Source organism: Castor canadensis, chromosome 17 (genome assembly GCF_047511655.1).
Source record: "Castor canadensis chromosome 17, mCasCan1.hap1v2, whole genome shotgun sequence".
In the NCBI taxonomy this organism is placed as follows: Eukaryota; Metazoa; Chordata; class Mammalia; order Rodentia; family Castoridae; genus Castor; species Castor canadensis.
In genome coordinates, this window is record NC_133402.1 from 22228927 (window position 1) to 22255018 (window position 26092).

General features: G+C 48.2%; 1 protein-coding gene across 1 annotated transcript in view; it reads right to left on the reverse strand.

Moving 5' to 3' along the window:
- Positions 1–25069, reverse strand: part of Otoa (otoancorin) — a 55565-nt gene extending 30496 nt beyond the window's left edge. The window contains exons 1-15 of the mRNA XM_074059285.1: positions 24742–25069; positions 24381–24475; positions 23816–23844; positions 23695–23725; positions 23582–23609; positions 22122–22209; positions 20435–20566; positions 16976–17211; positions 14200–14306; positions 9370–9470; positions 7406–7545; positions 5849–5972; positions 3184–3399; positions 2478–2645; positions 1429–1569 (exon numbers count right to left, since the gene is read on the reverse strand). Coding sequence (XP_073915386.1) covers positions 1429–1569; positions 2478–2645; positions 3184–3399; positions 5849–5972; positions 7406–7545; positions 9370–9470; positions 14200–14306; positions 16976–17211; positions 20435–20566; positions 22122–22209; positions 23582–23609; positions 23695–23725; positions 23816–23844; positions 24381–24471 — 1632 coding nt within the window. The 5' untranslated portion in view covers positions 24472–24475; positions 24742–25069. The remainder of the gene's footprint in view (positions 1–1428; positions 1570–2477; positions 2646–3183; positions 3400–5848; positions 5973–7405; positions 7546–9369; positions 9471–14199; positions 14307–16975; positions 17212–20434; positions 20567–22121; positions 22210–23581; positions 23610–23694; positions 23726–23815; positions 23845–24380; positions 24476–24741) is intronic.
- Between the last annotated feature and the right edge of the window lie 1023 nt (positions 25070–26092).

Sequence of the window (26092 nt, forward strand, 5' to 3'; positions counted from 1 at the left end):
CACCTGCTAGTCCTAAACCCAAGGTGACCCAAAGCAAAAGCAAGGAACAGACCAGCAGAAGCCAGAAGGCACTGTCTACAGGAGATCCTGCAGACCCGAGTCCCTCAAGGCCTCCCCAAAGAGCGTCCTAGAACAATGCATGGTAGCCAAGGGAGTCGTTTGTTTTAAGGAACAGAGTTTTATAGAACGCCTAACTTGCAGACGCCACCAAGTACAACATTCATCTATTTTATAGACTATGAGACTTCAAATGTAATTCCCCAAACAGATTAAATTGTGAGCTAGAGTCAGATGGTGGCTTCTGTGACATGGCAGCTGAGGCCCTTGCAGAATCATGGAGGCCTAGGCAAAAGGAACTGGGTAGAGGAAAGGTTCGGGGTGCTCCACATGCAGCCGCATAGAATTCTGAGGCCACAAGATCAGGTTCGGGGACCTTCCAAAAGTGACAACTCCATTAACTCACTTGCGGGGACAAAGCAAGCTTGCAGAATGTGTTTTCCAGAAGAAAATGATTGTTGGCAGAGCGGCTCAAGGTAGCGCACCTGCCTAGCAAGCATGAGGCCCTGAGTCAAACCCCAGTGGCATAAATAAATAAATAAAATGGTTGTTCCAGCCACTGGATTGAGCAGTGGTTTGTTCCATAGCAATAGACCAGTGTGACACCAGCCACGTAAGGACCCCAAGCAACCCTGTTATGCGCAGGGGTTGGTCTTCTGGTTCACTCTGTGCTCCTCGGCCATGAGCAGGGCATGTGGTTGGTAAGTGCTCAGTGCCCATTTGTGGGGTGAATGACCTGGAGGTGACTGACTGAACAAGAAGGCTGGAAAGTTCTATGGCTAGCATCAGCCTTAACAGCACCATCTCCCCAGGCAGCCTGGGGCGGGCACATGATGACCACTGGCATTTACAGTGGACTGCTCCTGGGCCAGGTGGCATGCTCCACTGAGCCTCATGAGCAGTTACCCCATTTTGCACATGAGAACATTGAGGCCCTGCAAAGAAAAGTAGTTTCCCCCATGCTAATAAATAAATGAGAGCCAGAATTCACACTCAGGTCTTGACCAACTTCTTAACACCTGGCTATTCTGCCTCCTGGTTTAATCACACAGAAATAAATTTTGACCAAATTGACCCTAAAACAGATGGCTCCCACTAGACAGATAGTCAGAAATACAGAATCAGGGCTGGGGTGAAGCTCAGTGGTACAGCACTTGCCTAGTATGTGTGAAATATTGGCTTCAATTGCTAGCACCAAAAAACAAAGGGAAGGAAGGGAAGAAGAGAGGGAGAGAGGGAAAGAGGGAGGAAGGGAGAGAGGGAGGGAGGGAGGGAGGGAGGGAGAAAGGAAGGAAGGAAAGGAAAGAAGGGAGAGAGGGAGGGAGGGAGGGAAGAAGGAGGCAAGGAAACATGGGAGCATCGTGGTCATACCTGGCTCCTCCGAAGGTCCTTCCCCTTCAGGACTGTGGCATTGAAATGAGGTTCCCGCCGTAGCTCAAAGAGAGACACTTCCTTAAAGAAAGGCCCTGGTATCTCCAGAATGCCTGAGGGAGGGTCTCCTGCCTCCATCAGCTGCCCAAAGTGAGAGGAAAGACAGTAACAGCCTTATACAGAGTGCAGAGAGATTTGGGTAAGAGCTGGACACTGCTCTTACACTCCACCAGATCCACTTGGCAGCCCTATGAACCAGGGCTTCATTTCCCCATGTTACAGGTGGAGAAACTGAGGCCTAGAAGTGCGGAGCTGAGAGCTGGTGTGTGATTCACGTCTGTTATTCCAAACCCCACGGTCTGTTGTAGACATGTGTTCTACTGCTATCGGCACCAGGGCAGGGTTTGAGGCCAAATCCCTTCTGTTTGGTTTCTTTAGCAGATTTTGCAATTGGATACAGCAAACCTCAACCTAATAAAGCAAGATGTCCTGATGACCCCCTGCAAGGGAGAGGGGCAGAGAGTGACTCTGGACCACAGGATTCACTGTTAGGTTGAAAAAAAAACCCAACTTTTAAAATGCTATTAGAAGCCAGGCCAGTGGCTCACACCTGTAATCCTAGCTACTCGAGGCAGAGGATCACAGTTCAAAGCCAGCCCAGGTGAACAGTTTGCAAGACCCTATCACAAAAAAGAAAAAAAAAATCACAAAAGGGGGCTGGTAGAGTAGCTCAAGGTGAAGGCCCTGAATGCAAACCCCAGTACTGCAAAAAAAATAAAAATAAAAATAAATTAAATTAAATGTTATTAGATCCAGAAACCAGGTTTGAGAAGAGCCTTCCAGTCTAGAGTGGTTAGGGAGAGCCTTGGAGTCATAGCATGGCCAAAGGGACGGAGGGGAGGAAGGAGAGGAAGCCATCAGGAGAAGACATTTTCTGGGTTCAGAACACCCCATCCACCAACAGCTGAGAAAACCCCAGCCCACTCAGAACTCCCAGACCACGTCCTCTGTGAGCCACAATGGCTAAGAACCAGACATGTACCTCTCACCTTGCTGAGGACAGCTTGCTGCTGCACAGGTGACAAACGGGACATGTGCTGGGACACAGACCTTTTCAGGACCTGCGAGAGGTCTTTGCGGTCCATGCTGTAGAAGGCCTGGGCACTGACCCCCGCCAGCAGTGCCCCCATCTGGCCAACGCTGGAGAAGGACAGCACCTGGCAGAGGACCAGAGGAGAGCATGAGGCTCTGCCCTGGCCGCCATCCTCAGCACCGTCTTCTTGCTGGTTGGCTGCTCCTGCTAGGTGTGCAGGTAGCTTGCAGTTATGAACAAATGTCTATGTCCCCCCAAAATCCCTATGCTTAAGCCATAACCCCCAATGTGATGATATCAGGTGGTGGAGGGTCTTGGAGAGTAACCAGGGTTAGATGAGGTCCTGAGATAATCACAGATGGGCAGGGCCCTGAACCAAATCGGATCAATACCCATACAAGAGACACCAGAGAGCCTGTGCTTACAGAGGTCACGTGAACACAAAGCAAGATGGCAGCTGCCCACAAGCCAAGAAAAGAGGCCTCAGGATAGAAACTACCTGGTCAGCACCTTCATCTTGGACTTTCCAGCACCAAGAACCATAAGAACTAAATTTCTGTTGTTTAAGTCACCCAGTCTATAGTATTTTGTTATAGCAGCCTAAGCTAACAAATACCCTCGAGTCTTCAGGCACTGAAGACAAGTGAAAAGTCCCAACTGACCTTTTCATGAGCCAAGTATTTTGCAGACAAGATGATGACTTGGCTCTTGGCCCAGCCTGAGACCTGGTTGAGGGTGGAGATGGCGCTGTGCACAGCCTCGGGGGAGAGGGATTCCAGCTGACTGTAGGTCAGACCCACAACAGCATCCGACAAAGAACCCAGGGTCTTGTTGAGGGTCTCGTTCTCTGTGGCAATGTCAAGGAGCTCAGCTTTGAGCTAGAAGGACAGCAGATGCAATGAGTCCTGGCAGAAGGCAGGCGACACCTCCACCAGTCTCCCCAGTGCCCTCCCCAAGTTGCCCATCCCACCTCTGTCCCACGGACTGTGGGGAAAGTGGCCCCTGCCTTGCCCAGTGACTCACCCCTCTGACATCCTCCTCTGGGCTTGGCTTTAGTGTGTTGAAATTTCACTTTGGGCTTAAGTGTTCACGTGCTACAGCTTTTCTCCATGGGCCTAGTACAATCTTGGGAACGGAATTTACTCAGCTGAAGGTCTGAGCAGCTCTTAGCCTTGCCTATCTTAGGTAGTTAAACGCTGGCATTTTTTATTGGAATAACATGTTTGATTTGTCCCTGATACCTTAAATTTGGAGCTTTTCTGAGAAATGGAGCAGTAATACAGCATCAACCTATTAAAATACATTTGAAGCCTTCAAAAAAAACGTATTAATATGCAAGTAAGTCAACAGTAATGCACAGCAGGGGAGAATTTTGCTCATTACAACTCAGCACATTCTCATAGCATCTTTCTTTTTGTGACCTTGAACTCCATAACCATAAAATGGCAGTTTCTCTTTTGTGTTTTCCTTTCATGATAATATATAATCTGTGTAAAAAAAAGTCCTCATTAATACAAGAAAGTTAAAATGAGGCAAGCATGATGGTTCATGCCTGCAATCCCAGATACTTGGGAGGCAGAGGCAGGAGGATCACGAGTTCCAGGTCAGCCTGAACAAAGTTAGTGAGACCTGTCTGAATAAACAGAATATAAGCAAAAGGCCTGGGGTGTGGCTCAAGTGGTAGAGCACTTACCCAGCATGCTCTGGGCCCAGTACTGCAAAAACGTTAAAAGTGTTCTGAAAATCCTATCTCCTAAACATAGCTGTGGGACTAGAGACGTGTCTCAGATGTAGAGTAGTTGTCTAAAATGAGCAAGGCCCTGGGTTGGCTCCCTGGGGAGCGGGGAGGATTCGCAGCAGGATTGCATGCTTCCGCGTCTTCCTGTGCCTTTATAAACATAGGCAGTATGTGGTTTTTAACAGAGTTATAATATGAACAGCAGCTTAATTTTATGTTCTATATTTTCACTTAAAATTGTATGGTGTACATATTTGCACACTTCAATGGTCATTTTAATAATACGTTATCACAATATACCTGCCTAATGATGGCCAACTGCTTCTGGAAAGGAAGGTGATAACCTCGCTGACTGCAGCAAAACCTCTGGACAAAATAAAGCGGATGGAGTGTGTTTTAACACCTGAGTCGGGGTGAACAACGTTTTCATTTCAGACAGGAGCACACGACCACTCCGTGCAATCTTGAAGCAGCCACTGGGGGGCAGCAGAGCGAAGTAGAAGAAAGCCGCGCAGCGCCTGGCTGGCTTCTCTAAATTTAGCAGGTCGAGTTCTCTAGAGGGTCCGCCTCTCTAAAAGCACGGGTGGGCTGCAGTAGTGGCTCTCAAAGGGGGTCATCGACCACCAGCAGCACCTGGCAATTTCTTAGAAATGCTCAGCCTCGGGCCCTCCCCAGACCTGCCGAGAGCCTGGGGGGGAGGGGGAGGAGCCCGCCCCGCCCACCCACAAGGCTGAGAACCATGAGCGAGATGATCCCCAAGGCTTCCTGGATCTAACTGTATTTCACTTTCTTCCTGGTCAGGGCTACCACGTTCCCCTGCGGCCATAAAATACATTTCTTATCTTTGCTTCAGCTTGCTTGAGAAGGCTCTCTTTTTCTCAAAAGCAAAAATATGCATTGACCAAGATAGATGACCACAAAGTGAAATGTCATATGTGACTGGGGATTTTAGAGTTGTGTGTGAAAAACTGCTGTGGAATTATTGATGATCTTATTACATTTTTCTTTAATATTGTTCTCACGACATTGTTGTAATTTTTAAAAATTGAAAGGCACCAAAAGAAGAGAAAGGGAGGAGGATAGAACTGGGATCTGAATGGGGGAAAGGAGAGAGGGGGTTGGCTTTTCTGATTTGTCCAGAACCTGGTCTGGGAGCTCAATAAATAAAAGCCAGCCAATCCAGGGTTCTCCATCCTGGCTGCCCTGGAACCCCACGCCACACCCAGGCCACCCCCAGACCCATGCCATGGGTGTATGAGGACCAAGAATGGCAGGGAATTACTCCCATGTGTTCTCCCAGCCCTTCCGGAATCCCCTGAGTCCCCACCTGCATCTATAATCCCCCAGGTAGCTCTGTGCACATTTCAGCTTGGCATAGCTGCTCCTACCCAATTTTCATCTTTCCAAGGTTTTCCCTTTGCTTATTTTTGTCACTCCTTCCCATGCTACCCACATCCCAGGATTTGGGACGCCATCTGCTGGGGTTGGACTTAGGTCCTGATCAGCTCTGTGCTGCCTTCCAAAGCCAGTCATGATGATGCTCTCCCCACTCCCCTGGCAGGTTCCCTGGCCTGGCGTCCCATCTGCACCTTCTGGACTGCAGCCTGGAAGCCTCGCAGGCGACTGCACTTCATCATCTGGTGAAGGAGGACTTGAGCCAGCACGGAGTCCAGCACCTCCAGGTCGTCATAGAAACAAACCAGCAGCCCCAGCCTGGGTGAGAAGATGGGAGATGCTTGTGGAAGGCAGAGCGGGGGCTGAAAACCCACTCCCAAGCCAAGTTCACGGGGGTCAAGGTCACAGAGGCTGCCACTCACTCAGTGTTGTCCTGAGCACTTTACCTGGATAACTCCAACACAGTGACCCTACAAGGTGGGAACTCTCCTTGGTCCCATTTCACAGCAGGGCAAACTGAGATTTGGAACATCAAGCGACTAGCCCAAGGCAAGTAGCAGAGCTAGGACTTCAATTCAGATGCATCCAACTAGCCACCTCTCCTCCTAGGATGTATAGGGCATGAGCAAAGGATGAGGCTAAGTCAGCCAAGAAAACTCCTCGTTTTCCACGTGGTCCATCCTGAAGGAGAGCTCAATTTCCCAGATGCCTTTCTACCACCTGCCCAGATATGCAAAGATGTCCAAAGGGGAGGTAGGCAAAATAGTGTGGGGGCAGCAGGATTCAAACCCTGGCCTAACTGGTTAAGAAAACAGAGTTGAGCTGACTAGAGCTTGGAGCTCAGTCCTATGAGACATTTCACCTCCAGTAATTACCTGCCTTCTCTCAAGGCTGCTGCACACAGTTGTGCAGGGCCCACTCCATACCACTGTGCAAGGTGGCCCTACAACTCTGCACCTTTAATAAATGAGAGGTTTGCTTTGTCACAATCAGGATGGGTGAAGGAACGGGAGGAGTGTGGGAACATGCTTCCTGGCAGATCATTCTAGTGAGTGGTCTTGACCCTACTGTGCTTAGCATGGCCAGATCACCTGCTTGACCTCCAGCAGTCTGGCTCCACCCTCTCAGACAGACATTGACAGGGGAACTCGGGCACATGCACAGGAGAGCAAGCGGGTCCTGGGAAAGGGTGTGTGTAAGCATGGAAAAGGGGACCCATGCTAATGACTGAAAATTGCTCAGGATAGAGAAGACAGTGAAATAGTTTTATTTTTATGTGAGTACATGTTTAAAAGTGTCTTGTGTGGGAAATTTTAAGGCAGATGGTGATGTCAGGGGGAAGCAGTGTGACAGTGAGACCTGAGAGATGGAGAGGATTTGGCCAGCCCCTCCAGCGTGAGATGGCTGTGGGAGTCACTGTGCCATCACTAACTTCTACAGCTGCTGTCATCCAGGGGCCGCTCAGCCAATGGGGGTTCTCAAATATGGTGAGTCACAAGCTCTTTCCCATGCTTGACCCAGTCAAATGGAAACGACCCATTCACCTGGAGCCCTGAGTATTTGAAGTGTTCAGAACTGGAACAAATACTTGAGGAGGTGGCATAAGATGGCCAGCCACCGGGAGATGCTCAAGAGAAAATGTGTCCCCTTGCCCCTTCTCAGCCCTTCAGAAGGCAAAGGACCCCCCAGGAAACAAACCTCTCCCCTCACAGGCAGAGGTGGCAGTTATTCAGAGAGTACACACGCCTTGCCTGTGGATGGTGGAGGTGTTTCTCATGTCGAAGCTGGAGGAACCGATCCGCTCCAGAAATGCCCGGGCTAGTTCAGGAGTCATGTCATGGACCGTGTCCAGCTGCTTGGTGGCGTTGTCATAGCTGATAAATAGCCCCATCTGGTGGACAGAACAGGAAGATCAGTGAGCAGGGCAGAATTAGCCTAGTGCAACCCCATCCTGGTGACCTGTGCCACCCAGACACTTGGACACCCCACCCAGCTCTCTCTCTCCCACCTGCCCTCTCTTTCATCTCCCCCTCTCTCCCTCTTATCTCTTCTCCTCGTCGCCTCCCTCTCTCCAGTGCTGGGGATTGAACCCGGGGCCCCCTGCATGCTGGGCTGGCTGCACAGTACCACTGAGCCACACCCCAGTCCTATTTAACTTCTCAACGATCTGTAAGTGCCCTAACTATGATTTAAGGAAGTATTAGTTTTTAATGTGGACCTAACTATGATTTAAGAAAGTATTACTTTTTAATAGTCTAGCAGTCGAACTTTATCAAAGCTAACCTTTGCACACTTATTCCTAAATTTGTTCTAATGAGGTCAGGTTCGCAAATTGGCTGCTTTGAGGACTCACGGGTTATTAAATTAGATGTACGAATTTCTCAATGGCCCTCCGCTGTGTGCTGTCTTTGTTAAGCTGTGGAGCTTACACGTGTTGTATTACGCACACCAGATTCTCCTCATTCTTGCGCCTTTCTGCCTGCATTCCAAGGGCAGCACATAACAGCCCCTACTACTGTAGGGCTTTTATCTGTTTTTCCTTCTGTTTCAAACAGATTTCGCATTCTGGATTTTGAGGCACCATAACACGTGTCTGAAGGAACGCACAGTTATCTCTCCCTGTGGGTGAGATAAAATTCCCTCGTACTATTCCCTCTGTGGCTTCCTCTCCCTTCTACATTTTCAGATGATAAAAAATGGCACACGGTAGCTGATCTCGGAAATTCCCCCACAGAGCTCAGATTTCTAAGGATTTTTACCTCTATGTACTTCTTGGGAATGACTCACCATAAATGGGGGTGGGGATTTCATCCCAGAACCGAGGGCTCTCAGCCTCCTACGTAAAAGAGAGGAGCCCAGCCCTACCTCTGGCTTTAAAATAACCACACTTTGTTGGATCAACTAACAAAAGTCTGAGCGAACCAGTCAGCTGATCTCTCACTGGTCAGGAGAAAGACAGGACATGTTTTTTGTTGTTATTGTTTGGGGGTTTTGTTGTCGTTTACACTGTAGGCAAACCCCACACTCTGCACGAAGGCGTCTGTGTTGGCAGTATTCTTTGGAGGTGTCCTTCCAGGTCATGATACCCAAGGGATTTCAATGCGATTGAATCAACGTCAGAAGGACAGATACAGGTTGGCAAGTCACAGGAGACACGTACGTTCCTCCAGTGTAAATGCTAGAGTAAAATCCAGCCAGTGCTTGTGCTGAAGTAGCTATGAGTAGAAGCTGCTAGAAATGGAAGTAGTTACTAATCCCTCCTGCTTTTGCCCTTGCAAGGGCTGGGCATGCCGTTCTCGTTGGCCTTTCTCTTTTTTTTTTTTTAAGTCAGTATTGAGGCTTGAACTTAGGACCTTAGGCTTGCTAGGCAGGCACTCTACCACTTGAGCCACTCTGCCATCCCTCCTTGGCCTTTCTCAACTACAGACAGCCTCAGATGGGTTTGCTTCAGAGCTAACATTCCTTTGATATTAGGTTTGCTCAAATCAAAGCTCTCCCACAATTCTTTTTCTTTTCTGGTTCTTCTGTGCTAGAACACAGTCCTATCACTGACCACTTGAGACATTGATCAAGTTTTCTTTAGAAGCTACAGACACACTGGGCTGGGACAGATGTAGGATTTTCAGGGCACCTTGCTGAGCATGGGAGGGTTAGTGTTTACTGTCCCCCAGGCATGTTAGTAATGAGGATGTGTGGGTAGACTTTTCCAACTTACTTCTCCAGGACTGATTTTTGTGATTTCTTCAAATGATAGGTGAACCATGTATCTGCCCAAAATCCATAGGTTTTCTGCACTGACCCAAGAAATTGAGTCATCTACCAAAAAAAAATGAATGAATAAATAGATAAGTTAATATTCAAAATGAAAAAAGCATTTTAGTAACAAGGACTGGATCCATGAAGAATTCGTGTTCTTGAGCTGGAGGTATCCCTCAAGTGGAAGAGCACCTGCCTACCAAGTGCAAAGTCCTGGGTTCAAACACCAGCACCACCAAAAAAATTTTTTTTTCTTGAAAGCCAAGTAAAATATCCATTAAAAAAATGAACAAAAAGGGAAACAAACCAATCAAAGCCTTGACTAGTGCTCAGTAGCATCTCTGATGTCAGGACCTCCTTAGCTCAATCATTAATTCATTCAACAACTATTTATTGAGTGTCTACCTGTGAGACACCATGCAACACACAGGCCATGGTCATAGGTGCCCACCCCTGAGATTGCTGCTCAGCAGTGCAGTCCTTGGACCAAATACAGGAGCATCATCCAGAACTCAAGATATGAAGACTATTTTTTAATACTTAAGGCAACAAAATAAGGTTGTTTATTTTAGTTCAGCTAGTTCCTCAAAAATCTGGCAACTTGAAGTTTGTCTGACTCTCTACTAATTATCACCATGAATCAAGCCAAACCACTCCAACTTACCCATAAGCACCTTAAATACTCCTCCAAATCTCTGCTGGTGTAGACCTTCTGGTCCTCTAGAATCTTTCCTTAACCCTCCTGTGTCCAGGGCCTGCCTTCAAGATGAAGCTCAAACTTTCCCCCTTCCTTAAACCTTTTCTTACCTTCTTACCAGAAGTAGTCCTGCCCTCCTCCACATTCCCAGAGGACTCTCTGTCTCTCTATTCTAGCATTTGAAGTTCCCCATCTGTAACATGACAGTGGAATTTTAAGAACAAGCAGATCCAGGACCCAGCTTCAAGTTTCATTGAGCTGGAAGTGGCTGCCGTTGCCCCAACCTTTCAGAAAGACTTCTACACATAGCACTGTTCTGGTGGGATCTGGGGAAAAGAAGAAGGGGAGGCATGTGAACCAGTCACTGAGAGCTGCTTCATGAAGGGTGGGCAGTGGCCAAGGCCCAACCGCTTTTACGTGGGCTGATTGCCGAGATCATCCCAGAGCCTCCCCAACCCTGGGTTCAGAGGTGTGTAGACCACTCTGGACATTTGACACAGCTGTTAAAGGAAAGGGTGGCCCCAGAGAGCTAGAGAATTAGGGGGGAGGAACCACAAAATTCACCAAGAACCAGGTGAGTTGTTCTTTTTTCAACTAATTGTTAAACAGGAACTGTATTTCTACAGACCAGTGTTTCCCAAAGCACAGGACACTTTTAATAGCCAAAGTATTTCCAGTACATTCATGGGGGAAAAAACTGTGTGGTCCAAATAGAGTGAGTATAAATTCACTGTAGTTTAATAATGAGACTCTCCTTCTAGAAGGAAAATCTGTCCCTAATTAACTGTGTCGATAAAGACTTCAGGGAGTGTAGGGGTTGAGTGACTTTCTCAGGGTTAATCAGTGCGAGCCTCAGATTGCTAGAGGCCGCAATTATGCACCAGGCAGAGGGAATTCTGCACACTCAAAGCGTCCGACTGCCATGTGTTTAACGTTCCTTGCACACAACTCTCGGCGCTTAACTCCAGGAGAGGACTGAAGGCATTCCCTGCGCTCCAAGCCCCTGGCTGCCTTTGCTTCCCAACACACTGAGCCATCCCCACCCCAGGCCTTTGCATTAGCTGCTCTCTCACCTCCCTCCCCCCGGAGTCCAAGGATGGATTCCATCTCCTCATCTGGGTCTTAATTCAAACAACACACGTTGGAGAGGTCTTCCCCAATTCCCAAATCCAGAAGTTGGCAAACCCACCCTACCATCAATGCATCTTTTTATTTGTGTACTTAAAAAGTTGTTCACAGAAATGTATACAGTTCTGTAAAACCAAAGAAATGTCAGGGGCAAGAAAGGGGGATTTTTTTTTTTTTGATCATTAAGAAAGAGAAATAAGGCCTGGTGGTCTGGCTCATATGGTAGAGCACCTTCCTAGCAAGCATGAGGTCCTGAGTTCAAACACTAGTACCACCAAAATAAATAAATAATAGATAGATAAAAATTTAAAAAGAGAAATAAAAACACAGTAGATGTTTCAAAACTTAAGGAACATTTTCCATGTATAAATCTTATAAATACAAAACAAATTCAAAAGTTGATGGGTTCAGATGAAACAATTTGTATGTTAAACTATCCTTTTGGCAGTACTGGGGTTTGAACCCAGGGCCTTGTGCTTGGTAGGCAGGTACTCTACTACTTGAGCCACATCTCAGCCCTTCCTACTTCAGTTATTTTTTTGATAGGGTCTCACGTTTTTGCCCAGGGCCAGTCACAGGCCATGGTCCTTCTCCATATGCCTTCCACATAGATGGAACCCAGTTTATTTGTTGAGATGGGGTCTCTCTAACTTACTTCCAGCCTGGGCTCAAACTGTGATCCTCTCAGTCTCCACTTCCTAAGGACCTGTGATTACAGGCATGAGCCACCACACCTGGCCTCATTAATTAAGCAATTCTTAAGACATGTATATATTTTCCTATACCATGATATAGCAGAAGAGACATCTGTATAGCTAAATCCCCCTTGATAGCACACATCTAAAACCCCATCAATGACAAAATCAATCATAGTTGACAAAACATTTCTAAGATATCTGAACATATGAATGACCTCAAAATGTACAAAACCCTCTTAAACAAGTAATGTGTCCAGTACAACTACAAAACTACAGCAAAGGAAGTCTTTCCTAATATTCTCCAGAGTTCCTAATATTAAAATTGAGGATACAGTGCTGGCCACACTTCAGTGGGGTCAATTAGTTAAACTTTTTGTTCTTTGCAGGACTGGAAATTGAATTCAGAGCCCCTCCTACTGGACAAGGACTCCACCACTTAAGCCATGCCTCCAGTCCTACCATTTTTTATGTAACCTGGGAGCCAAGAATGGTATTTACATTTTTACATGGTTGAAGGAAAATCAAAAGAAAAAATTTTTATAAACTATAAATTAAAATTTTTTTCCACCTACTCTCCCATAATAGGGTCGTTGAGAGCCAAACTTTTGTCTTATTTTCCTTTATATCCTCAGCCAAAATTCTGTCTACATTCTCGACATTAAACACTTAAATTGAAGCCATCTGAGAAACTGCTGCATTGCTAATCTACATAGCCATTCTTTTCTAAGTTTTGTTTTTGTTTTTGCAGTGCTGAGGCTTGAGCTCAGGGCCTACACCTTGAGTCACTCCACCAGCCTTCTTTTTGTAAAGGGTTTTTCGAGATAGGGTCTCTCAGATTATGTGCCCGGCGTTGGCTTCGAACCTCGATCCTCCTGATCTCTGCCTCCTGAGTAGCTAGGATAATAGGCATGAGCCAGAGGCGCCTGGCCTAAGTCTTTTTTTAACTGTGATGCACATACCATAAATTTTACCACTCTAACTATTTTAGTTGTTCTGTTCAGTGACATTAACACAGTCGCCCTTGGTGTCCATAACTTTGGGCCCAGGACCTCCCGTGGATACCAAAATCCTTGGGTCCCCTGCTCCCTTACATAAAATGGCAGCATTTCCATATGACGTGCAAAGTCCTCCAAGTGTATTTTAAATCTTCTCTAACCTACTCAAAATACCTAATGCAATGTAAATGCCACGTACAGTCACATTATATCATTCGGAGGATGACAAAAGGTCTATACAGTTTCTTTCCAGTATTTTCCATCCCTAGTTGGTTGAATGCACAGGTGCAAAGTCCATGAATACAGAGGCCAACTGTATGTTCACATTCTTGTACAACCATCACCACCATCCATACCAAAACTTTCTGCACCTTGCAAAACTGAAGCTCCAGGCCAGGCTGGTGGCCAACACCTGTAATCCCAGCTACTCGGGAGACAGAGCTACTTGAGTTTGAGTCCAGCCCAGGCAAAGTTATCAAGACTCTGTCTCAAAAACAGATACAAACAGACTCTGTCCCGAAAACAATATGCAAAATAGCAACTTGTGGCTCAAGTTACTGCCCTGGGTTCAATCCCCAGCAATACAAAAATAGGCCGGTGCCAGTGGCTCATGCCTGTAATCCTAGCAATGTAGGAGGTAGAAAGCAGGAGGATCGTGGTTCAAAGCCAGCCAGGGCAGATAGTTTGCAAGGCCCTGTCTCAAAAAAACCCATCACACATACAAAAAAAAAAAAGGCAGGGGGGCTGGTGGAGTGACTCAAAGTATAGGCCCCAAGTTCAAACCCCAGTACCACAAAAAAAAAAAAAAAACCACTGAAGCACTGCCATGATTCCAGTTTCTGGGTCTGTGACTTTGACGACTCTAGGACATAAGTAGGCTTTTAACAGGCATCTATCAAACAAATCAATCCTGACCTATTTCTGCATCGGTTGCCAAGAAGCTCAGAACTAAATTTCAGTGCTTTGTAGTCTGGATTTTCTAACCAACACTTTTCCCTCACTTTAATACAGATTCTGAAGGTTCTCATCACATCTAAGATGTCACTAGCACACCAGACACACAGATTATAAGAGACAGACACGCCCTTGTTTCAGACACCAACCCAGGAGGTGCTGATGAAATGAGACTTGCATCTTACTCACAAGCCATGTCGAACCTGAATGACAAGGTCAATGAAATCAAACCGCTCTTCAGAGAGGAAGCACCTGTGTTGAGAGCGGAACCCCCCCAAGTGGGACCCCCAGCCCCACGGGCTCCGAGCTCAGCTCACCAGTGGTCTTGTTGGAGGATGCCCGCAAAGTCCCTGTCATCCAGGAGTAGAGCGCTGTCTGCACCTGAGCAGGGGTTTGGTCGTAGAGCTCTTTGAACACGGCTGAGCTGTGTGACACAGACACAGGCATCATTGTGCGAAGCAGATGGGGGCTTCCAGGTGGGGACACAGCCAGTGTGCCCTAAGCATGTGCTGAAAGGGGTGCCCACTCCTTCCCGCCCTCCGTGCACCTCTTTCCCCATTTCTCCTCCTCCCCTCCACAGGTGGCCACCTTCCCCTCCCTCCACCCCTCACCGCCATGACAGCAGTAGGGGTGTGGGTCACCTGCACAAAAATTCATCACCTGAGTGCACAATTCAGTGATTTTCAGAGGATTGTCACACCTGTGTGACTATCACCAGGGTCACTTGTTGGACATTTTAAACCCCACAAAAATAAATCCCATACACTTAGCTATCACCCCTGAACCCCAACTCCTAGAAACCCCAATCCACTTTCTGTCTCTAGAGAGTTGTCTGTCGTGGGCATTTCATATGAATGGAATCCTACCCTGTGTGATCTTTGTGTCTGGCTTCTTGAACTTGGAGTGTTGTTTTTGAGGATCACCTATTGAGGCAAGTAGTGGGCCTCTTCATTCCTTTTGAAGGCCAAATAGTATTCCATTGTACGGACAGCCCACACTATCGGCTTTTGGATAGTTAGGTGGGTTTCCACCTTTGTCTTTTATAAATAATACAGTTATAAACTGTCATGTAAGAGCTTCTGTGTGAACATGCATTATATTCCTGGCCTCTTGGGTACATACCCAGGAGAGGAGCCGCTGGTTTAAATAGCACCTGTGTTTAGCTTCTCTTGATTTGTCTTTCTTTCTCTTTGGTGCTGGGAGTTGAGCCCAGGGCCTCGCACTCCTGTGCTCATGCTTTCTCATGAGATGCCCCATGTCCTCAACACTTGTCCCTCTCCAGTGTTTTGACTAAACACAACACCTAGTGGGAAGTGTCCTGGTCACTTTTGAAGCCACTGCAATCTGGATCTCCACTACAGCATATCACTCCTGTGGCCAAAGTCACCAGCATCATATCCAGAGCTCCCCACTGGTCCAGACAGGACTTACTCTATCCCAGCAATGGGCACCGCCACCCCTCCTGCTTCCCGGATGCCTTCCCCACCCCACCACTGAGTGCTCACCAGCCAAGCCACCATTCACCAACCTTTCTTGTCTGAGAGCAGCTGGACCCTTCCAGCCATTTCAATGTGACAGGACAAAGCTTCCCTAAAGCCCAAAGTAGTGTCTTCTCTCTATGGTGTTCCCTTCCTTCTTCCCTCCCTCCTTCCTTCCCTCTCTCCTTCCTTCCCTCCCTCCTTCCTTCCCTCCCTCCTTCCTTCCTCCCTCCTTCCTTCCCTCCCTCCTTTCTTCCTCCCTCCTTCCTTCCCTCCCTCCTTCCTTCCTCCCTCCTTCCTTCCCTCCCTCCTTCCTTCCCTCCCTCCTTCCTTCCCTCCCTCCCTTCTTCCCTCCCTCCTTCCTTCCCTCCCTCCTTCCTTCCTCCCTCCTTCCTTCCTTCCCTCCCTCCTTCCTTCCCTCCCTCCCTTCTTCCCTCCCTCCTTCTTTCCCTCCCTCCTTCCTTCCCTCCCTCCTTTCTTCCTCCCTCCCTTCTTCCCTCCCTCCTTCCTTCCCTCCCTCCCTTCTTCCCTCCCTCCTTCCTTCCCTCCCTCCTTCCTTCCCTCCCTCCTTCCTTCCCTCCCTCCTTCCTTCCTCCCTCCCTTCTTCCCTCCCTCCTTCCTTCCCTCCCTCCCTTCTTCCCTCCCTCCTTCCTTCCCTCCCTCCTTCCTTCCCTCCCTCCTTCCTTCCCTCTTCTACCTTCCTTCCTGCCTTCATCCCTCCCTTGCTTCCTTTCCTCTTTCCCTCCTTCCCTCCCCCTCCTTCCTTCTCTCCCTCTTCCTTTTCTCCTTCCTTTCTTTTTTTTTTTTTTTAATTTTTAGCAAGAGTAGATGATAGAGGTTAAAGCAAGACAGTTCTTTTAAAAGAAAAAAACAGTAAACATCCTTTAAGGGGAAACTTTCCCTTTGTAAAACTGCTGAGTGTGTTGTTCCCTACAAATCTGACCTAGGGGAGCTACATAGCCCCTCTGTGTCTCAAGTTCCTCATCTGAAAAATGGGAACAGGATTGATGGCATCACCCTCACAAGAAGAGGAAAAGAGACACAGCGGAGTGGGAGGGGACAGAACTGGGATCCCGGAGACCTGAGTAGAGTTCAGATTAACTCAGATCACCTCAGGGTCAAGAGGTGGGGGCTCAGGAATGGGATCAGTGAGTCCCTGGCCTTCTGCCCTGGGAGGACACAGCAAGCAGGCGCCTTCTGTGAACCAGAAACAGCCGGCACACGGCGCCAAATCTGCTGACACTTTGGCCTCGATCCTCCACAAGTGTGAGAAGTTGACACATGCTGTTCCAACCTCCCACTCTGTGTTATTTTTCTAAGATACTTAGGCGAGCAACATATGTAGTTAGCACTTAAGACAAAAGATACTAATTTCCCATCTATGGAAATTATATAAAATTTACTTTTAAAATAAACATTTTAAGGTAAAAAGGATGTCACTGGGGCAGTGGCCGATGGCTAAAATTTGTTGTAATCAAAGCATCTCTCAGCTTTGGCTCCAGAAGTCACATAGAGTCCTGCCCCACCAGCAACTCCCCTGGGCCAGGTTCACTGGACCCCTCACTGCGGCCCTGGGGACAGTGTGTGGCATTAGGAGGGCGTGGGAGGCACTCACAGGTTCTTGAAGGCGTCCTGGGGGAGGTCACAGGGCAGCCTCTCGGCGACATCAGGCTGGAGGAAGCTGCCCGAGGACCCCCTCAGCAGCAGGCCGAGGACCTGCACGCACTCCAGGGAGCTCAGCACCTGGAAACACCGCTCCAGCGTGGCGAGGAATAGGCTGCGGTTGACGCCGGGGATCCGCCAGGCTTGTTCTCGAAGCTCTGCCACGTCGATGACCATGTCAGTCAGGTCCTAAAGGAGTAAGAGAAGCCAGGGGCACCTCGAAAACGGCCTCTGGGCTCAGAAGCCCTGGGAAGGCCCACCCACTGCAGCCACGGGCAGTTCAGGATCGCTGTGTAACACCAGGTGCTATGGGGAAATTTCTAGAACTTTCCATGGCCTTCAGAACAAATTCAAAGTTTTCACGGGCTCCACCTACACCAGGTGACTTCTCATGACTGTCACATCTCAATCCAGTGCATCCTTTAAGGCTGAGCTCAGTCATCACCTCCTTGGTGGTGACTTCAGGTCAGAGCTCCCTCCACTATGGGCTCTCTGTGCATCTTGAACCAAACTTCACCATGCACTGAAGATGCTCTGTGCCTGTCCTTCCTCTGAGTCATGCCCCCAGCTCGGCCTCACATCAAGATCTCCTGGGAGCTCTGTGAAGTCCTCTTCTCCAGCGCTACTACCTAGGTCTGATTTAATTGGTTGGGAGTGGAGGCCAGGCATGTGAGTCCAATGCGTTCCCAAGGTTGAGCCAGGAAGTCCTGCAGGCCCAAGCCACATGTACAGTGGAATGCCTGGTACCTAGAAGCCATTGGAAAGCAGCACATTCAGCCAGGCACTGTGGCTCACACCTGCAATCCCAGCTACTTGGGAGGCAGAGATAGGGAGGATCACAGCTTGAAGCCAGTCCAGGCCAAAAGTTATAGGAACTTCACCTCAATCAACAAGTGTTGTGGTGTGCATGTCTGTAAGCCCAGCTACACAGAAGGCATTGGTAAGGAGGACTTCTGCCTAAGGCTGGCTGGGCAAAAGTGGGAGCCCCTACCTGAAAAATAACTAAAGGAGAAAGGACTGGAGGTATGGGTCAAGTGGTAGAGCAAGCGCAAGGCCATGAGCTCAGTCCTAGAACCACCAAAAAAAGAAGGAGGAGGAGAAAAACAGAAACAGCGAGTTCAAATGAATGAAGGAGTAAATGACTCCTCTGGCACACAGAACCCAGGAATGCTAACACGGTAAATGACAGTCTGGTCTGTCTGTCCTTTGTCCTGGGCATCCTTCAAAACCAGCCAGCATTTACCAATACTGACTGCTTGCTGGGCGCTGTGCAAACATGGAGTGAGTGTGCCCTGGCTCCTCCACAGCCCTGACAGTCCTACAGGACCAGCCTCAGGGGTCCCGGGCCAGGCCTCCGGTTATTATCTAGAAAGAGCAAAATGCTCTCTTCAAAGTCTGTTTCCTCTCCGTAAAGGAGGTATAAAATCAGTACCTACCTCTGAAACTCGTGTGAGATCTGAGCAAAAACATGACCATGATGTGCTCAGTCCCTGCTGGACTCTCAACCAACGCTGTGTGCGCCTGTGACTGCAATATCATGGGTGACAGAAGCAAAACAGGGAATAAGCAACAGACCCTACACACACGGCCTGGGAGCTCCACTGTGAGTTGGCGCACACCACCTTAACCTTGACCTTGACCTAGACCTAGCACTTCCTAGCATCATTTTGCAGTGGATGGCTGACCAGTGAGGAGGAGTGAGTGTGCTTGGTGTCTTAAGCAGGGCCTGTAGTAGAATGTAGGGACTCTCTGAGTTCTGGGGAACAACTGTAGTGTCTTCTCACTGACACACAACTGTCGCTGGCATTCCTTCAAGCGCAAATGCGGGCGACAGGGTAACAGCGCAGCCGGGTGCGGGATCTCTGCCTCCCAAGAGTCACAGGTGTGTTCATAAGGCATTGGTTATTGCAGATAATTCAGTCCTTCCTGCAGATCACAGCTGCTAGATCACGCTGGTGAACGTGTTAAATTACCATCCTCCTTGTGTGCTGCGATAATTGGCTTCTTTGGCATCCTTTGTATTTTGTTTTATAGATTTTAAAACATAGTTCTGAGAAGGGGCCCATAGCCCAGGCTCCAACCTCAGATTTACCATTTGCCATGTGTGGGGGAGGGGGGCCCCCAAGGCTCCTCACTCAGCCGCTCCATGACTCAATTTCCTCATCTGAATATTGAAATGTAAGAGTCTTTTAAACTTTATTTCAGAAGGTCCTGAAGAGGATTCAGTGACTCCAAGAATGTTAAACCCTTGGAACAATGGTCAGCAAGGTACTGTCCCTCAGGCCCAAACTGGCCCACCACTTGCTTTTGTGAATAAAGTTTTATTGGAACACACCCACCCATTCATCTCCAGCTGCCTTCATGCTTCCATGGCAGACTTAGGTGTAAGGCCTATGAATTCCAAGTGTTACTCGCCAGCCCCTTGCAGGATGTTTGCCAATCATTTCCTCAGAATAAAATCTCACACCTAGCCATGTCCCCATCTTGCCTTATCTTTGAGGTCCTCCACATTTTTTTTTCATTTATTCACATGTGCATACATTGTTTGGGCCTCCACATTTTCCTAAACAGTTTATTTGTGGTACTTGGGTTTGAACTCAAGGCACTGCGCTTGCTACTGCTTGAGCCACTCCACCAGCCCCTTCCTGTGTTGGATTTGTTTGAAATAGGGTCTCTCGAACTATTTGCCCAGGCTGGCTTTGAACCATGATCCTCCTGATCTCTGCCTTAGCTAGGATTACAGGCGTAAGCTACCAGCATCAGGCTCAAGCTCATATTTTCCTTTTTTAAAAAGTTTAAATTCATTTCAAAAGGAAACATTACATTCCTTCCAACTGGTTTGATGGCAGTGAGTTATACTTTAATAACAGACATTAATTGCATAAGTATATAGTTAGGGACTGGCAATGTAGCTTGCCAGAGTGCATGAACCCAGTGTGCATATGGCCCTGGGTTCGATTCCCAACACTGCAAAGATGAATAAACAAATAATAAACATGTGGTTATGAAATGTTTAAACATTTTAACTCCTTTTGGGAAATACCGTTCTACACCAGACTGTGTCCAACAGAGAAAACTCTGAACCTCACTCACCTCTGTGGGCCCCAAGGACTTTCTGGGTCTTGGCGACCTCGCTGATACACCCATGTCACTAACCTCGAATGCTCCCTGAGGACTGATCAGCCTTTCTATGTCCACCCAAACTATCAGAAGACCCTCAGTGCCCCTCGTTTTTTAGCACCCATAAAACGATGCATTAGAAGGTTCTTTGTTTGAACTTTGGAGAAAGCAAGTAAGAAAAGCGAGGTCCTAACCTCCCAGTGGCTGAGGGAGGGAGAAAGAGAGGAAAACACAGAGGACAGGGTATGGGGCAGCTCCATCTGCCCGGCTCCGCCCGTGCCAGGAGCCTCACCATGCGGGCCTGCCTGTCCTCCAAGAGGGACGTCATGGCCGTGCTGAACTGCTGCACATTGGTGTCCCTCAGGGTCTGCAGCAGCCGCTGGGGCTGATACAAATGCTGCTCCAAGTGACTTTCCATGGCTGCCTGGACAGGGAGAGGGCAGTTATGACATGGGTGTTGGCTCCTGTTTTTGTATTCGTTAAACATAAGTAAAAGCCAGGCACCGGTGGCTCACACCTATAATCCCAGCTCTTTGGGGGATAGAAGAATCGCAGTTTGAGAACAGCCCAGGAACTGTCAAGACTCCATCTCAACTAATAAGCCAGGCCTGGTGCCTGTAATCTCAGCCACAGGGAGATGGAGGTAGGAAGACCTCGGTCTGAGGCCAACCCTACACAAAAGCACAAGAGTCTATCTGAAAAATAAGTAAAGCAAAAAGGGCTGGTGGAGTGGCTCACATGGTAGAGCATCTGCCTGGCAAGTGCAAGGCCCTGAGTTCAAAGCCCAAAAAGAAAACAAAAGAAACAACAAAAAGACAGAAGAAAAACTGGGAACAACAAAGACACAAGTTGGAACTTTGTTCCTTAGTCACTGAGGCCTTGGCCTCTCTGCTGACACAGCATTTCCTGGATTTTGTGTGCATTCACAGTGTGATGGGCGGGCAAGCGGCCCAGTTAACCACAGTTTCCGCCATGACTCCTGTGCTCCAGGAAAATGTCCACCACTGTCTGTCAGCAGGTTTGTGCTTCCTGCTTCCCTAATAGAGAGTTAAAGGGAAGTAAGAATGTATCTTGCACCCATGACTGAAAGACAGATAAGTAAACCCAAATACTCTCCAGTTAACTCTCATGAGAGGTTGTTGTAACTGAGCCTGACTCCTGAGTCATGCTCTGGCTTCCTATATTGCCATGTGACCTCTCCTCACACACATACTTCCTCCATTGTGATGTCATCCACCTTGCAGTGACACAGCAAAGGAGGTCCTTGCAAGAGCCAGTGCCATGTCATTTGGACTTTCAGCCTCTAAAACTGTGAGCTAAGTGAACCTCTTTACTTTATATTGCACCAAGCCTCAAGCATTTTGTTACAGTAATGGGAGATATGCTCCCATTATTCTTTTTACTACTAGAATCCCTCAAATTCCAGCTGGGTACGGGGCTGCCTTGCGGTGAGGTGTGATTGCAGCACGTGAACCAGTGGATTGCGTACGGAAGGAATTGTGGAACATGTGAGTCCTTAGAGGAGAAGATGTTTACCCCGTACTTCCTCTTCCTACCCTCCCCCCAGGGCTGGAAAACACACGTGGTGTTTCAACCACAGGAACAACAACTTCCTAGGTGATGAGAGAGCAAAAAGACAAAAGGAACCTGGGCCCCTGGGTGGCCTTTAAAATAGTTGCCTCTCTTGTCTGCATCTCCCACTGAGCTCTGGGCTGCTATTTGAAAAACAAACTAGCTAAATTGAGCTGGTGTCATTTGGGGTCTCATTGTTACAGAAGCTCAGCCTATACTTGACTATATCATGTTTTCAGCAAAGATGGGAAAATCAAAGAAAGACAAAAGAGCTTTGCCACATTTCAAGAAAAATTGGACACATTTCTCTTTGTTGAAATGAAAACCATCCCTCCACCCAGGCTGAATCTCCAGCCTTCCTGTCCCCTGAGCAGTTGGGGGACATGGAGACCGGCTCCCATACATACCTTCAGGCTGGGAACAGTAAAGGCGACATTGCGTGAGTTCAGATAGGCCAGGACTCTGTGGGACAGGTCAGCCGTCCACAGGTGAGAGCTTTGATGAGAGACAGAAGGGACAAAGTCACACTCACTGGCGCCCCTGCACACAGCCCCACAGCCCCCAGGGCCCAGCGCCAGGAGCTCAGAGAGGACAGGGGACGATGGCTGGGGGTGCATGTGTGCCTGAGCAGGCCACACGCTAACCTGCCTGGCACAGGGACAGGACCTGCCTACATCCCATTCTCTCAGACAGTAATCAACTTATGAGCGCTGTGCGATATTCGGATTCCCACACTGATCCACTCAGAGGGACTGTGGCCTGAACCTGCTGACTTGGAAAGATGTGCTCACAAACTGAAGCCCAGACCTCGGGAAGCCGCAGTAGCAGGGCGGAGGCTCCAGACCTGGCTTTGAATCCTGGCTCTGCCACTCAGCTGTGTGACCTTCAGCAATTTGCTGACTGTTCCTGCCTCAGTGTACCTTTCTGTGAAATGTGGCTGTCCACGGCGAGGGTTAATTGTTCACGTGTGTGAAGTGCTACCGAGCCTAACACACAGTGAATGCTCACAAGTGCCTTCTTCGGTGTCTTTTTGGTGCTGGGGGTGGAACCAGGGCCTTGCACATGGTAAGCAGTCACTCTACCACTGAGCCACACCCCCGTCCCACAATCAGCTTCTTATAATCCCATTTCTGTTACAGATAAGCAGATGGATGCATAGACAAATAAGTAAATAGATAAAAATTTTAACCTGAGAGAATATATTTGAAACTTGTCTTCGGAAAAGGAAAAGCTGTGGGTTTTTTCACTGTACCGTAATAGGGTGTCCCTGTCTGGGGGCCCCAGGGCCCGATTCCTCCTCCTTCCCCGTACTCACCATGTTGGAATTATTTGTTAACAGCTGCCTTTCTTCAAAACCATCTAGATCTGGCCCCATGTCCCTGACACAGAGCAGGACAGTGAAGGGGGCAGACCCTGAGCCAGGTGCCAGGGTCACATCCAAGTTCACGTTCCCACGGTTGCATGGCCTCTGTTCATCTTCTCTGAGCCTCAGTTTTTCTATGCTGTCCAATGGGACCACAGCTGGGCCCACCTCGTGGGCAGCTGCAAGGACTCCATGTGTTTCTGGGGTTCCATCACAAATACTCCAAATATTTTTGGGCTGGTGAAGTGGCTCAAGTGGTAAAGCAGCACTTGCCTAGTGAGTGTGAGGCCCTGAGTTCAAAACCCAGTACTGTCCCCCAGGGGAAAAAAAAAACACTCCATACTTTTGGCTCTCGTGAGCAGAGGAAGAATAATTGCTTGTGGAAACTTATACCTTGGTCGCCCTTTTGGGTAACAAGCACGTCTTATCTGTCACAATTAAGAGACTCCCTTAAGCTATTCTAGAAATCTGTCCTGTCCCTTCCCCTCCCTGCAGGGCGATTACCTTTGAAACCGTATGAGATCCAGAAGCGCTGCGAGGGGACAGAACGGGACAGCTTGAAAATGCAGCCCCAGAGACCCAGCTCTCAGGAGAGGGGGACGGGCTGGGGACATTACCATTCAGATAGCGTCCGGCGATTATTTCCTCCTAAAAGGCAAAGAGATGGCGTCAAGCCCAACATTCGCAAGCTGGCAGCTCGGGGCAAGGGGACTCGGATGGAAAGAGCAGAATACTCACCGCCATGTTCTGCAACAACGGATGCAAATCTGCAAGAAAGCCATTCACGCGTGACTACAGTTGAATGGCGTAACCTTCAAACACAGGTACGAGAAGGGCCCAGTGGAAGCCACTCAGGAAGGAAATTTTTAGTGAATTATGCCGGTGCTCAGTGTGAGAAAACACTAACTTAAAAAACCCTTTTAAATAGCCTCAAAAATCCTACACATAGCCAGTGCTGGTGGCTCACGCCTATAATCCTAGCTACTCAGGAGGCAGAGATCAGCAGGATTGCGGTTCGAAGCCAGCCTGGGCAAATCGTTCACAAGACCCTATCTCAAAAAACCCATCACAAAAATTGGGCTGGTGGAGTGACTCAAGGTGTAGGTCCTGAGTTCAAACCCCATGATTGCCAAAAAACCCAAAAATATCCTACACATAAGTACACACACACACACACACACACACACACACACATGTACCCCAATCACCTGAAGGAGTCTTGGATCTAAACTGACCTGACTGACCCTCAAGTTCCCTGAGAGGTGTGGAAACCACTGAAGACAGCTTTAGCTGCAGGACTCACCCCGCCTGGAACTTGGAGCGCTCTGACTTGCCACCATGTGGCTCAGAAAAAGGACCAGGAGAAGAGAGTATGTCGTAGGTTTCTCACACATTCTCCTGTAGACAATTCAAGTGGAGAAGGGATTCAGGTGGGTTATTTAAAAATATTTTTAAGAACATTCAGTAGACAAAAGGGAACACATAGATCCAGACTCCCACAAAGGTTTTTTTTTTAATAATTAAAAAATTCCAGTGTGTGTGTAAAACACATTCACCTTTCTCCTTGGTGACCACACAATCTATTTACATTCTTAGGACCACCCTCCATTCCCTTTCAAAGAGGAATGATTAAAAGCATAGGCTGGCCAGGCACAGTGACTCACCTCTGTAATCCCAGCTACTTGGGATTAGGAAAATCAAAGTTCAAGGTCTGTTGAGGCAAAAAGTTTGAGAGACCCCATCTCAAATAAAGCTGGACGTGGTGGTAAAGTGCCTGTCATCCAAGCTACAGCAGGAGGACAGTGGTTCAGGCTGACCCAGGCATAAAGCGAACCACTATCTCAAAAATATGCAGAGCCAACAGGGTCAGAGGTATGCCTCAAGTAGTAGAGCTCAAGGACCTGAGTTCAAACCCCAGTACCGCCACAAGAAAAGCATAAACGGTTATGTTTCACATGGCTCTGTATCCAGGATGTAAGAAGAACTTTACAATTCAGTAAGAAGAAGTTGAACCAGCCAATGGAAAAACAGAAGAGTGACATCTAAAAGTTAAACTTCTTGAAAACAGGTATATAATTGCCCAAGAATTACCCTGAAGATTAGCACAGCCTCAGTCAACACGGACTTGCAAATGATACCCACAGTGAGTGCCTCACCTCGTAAGTAACACTTAGAAAGACTGACAGTGTCGAAAGTCAGCAATGGCTCAGAGAAATCGGAGCTCTGGCCATTGCTGGTATGGCTACTTTGGAAAACTCTTTGGCAGAGTCTTACAAAAATAAATACAGATAACTCTATGATCAAGGAATTCCTATCTGAGGTATTCACCCAAGAGAAATGGAAACCTGTCCTCAAAAAGATTTGTTCTGCTTCATTCATAATAGTCAAAAATGTGAAACAAGTCAAATATTCAACAGCAGGTGAAAGGATCACTATGGTATAGTCATTCCAGTGGAATACCACTCAGCAATGAAAAAGGAATGTGCGATTTGATGGAGTAATTGGCAATGGGGAAAGCCTCCTGTCTCAAACAATTAGAAAACCAACCAAAATGACAAAGTGACACAAAGGTTTCCAGACATGGGCACCAGGCAGCACAGAGATCCTGAGGGAGGGGACACGAGCCCCTCTGGCAGTGCAGAAGGCCGGATGCCGACAGAGCCCAGGAGCCTCACTGAGCTGAGGAGGCAGACAGACAAGGAGTCCAGGGAAACCAAAGTGGTCAGAATCCCTGGCAGGAGTCCTTGGACGTAAGAGACTCCCGGAGACCTGGAGCAGGGCCCCTGCCTATGCGCGGAGAGGCTGCCTGAGACCGGGGGACAGTGGAATGGGCACAGCAACCCGGGCGCTCACCAGGACACCGGAGTGCTGAGACACGCCCGGGTCCGAGGACAGTCTCAGATGTGGGCCAGTGTGCATTTGTGTTGTGCTCTGTTATACAAGAGCTGGCCACTGGGGGAGGAGTGCTATGTCCTGTATTTTCTATAATTGCTAAGAATCTATAATTATTTCAAA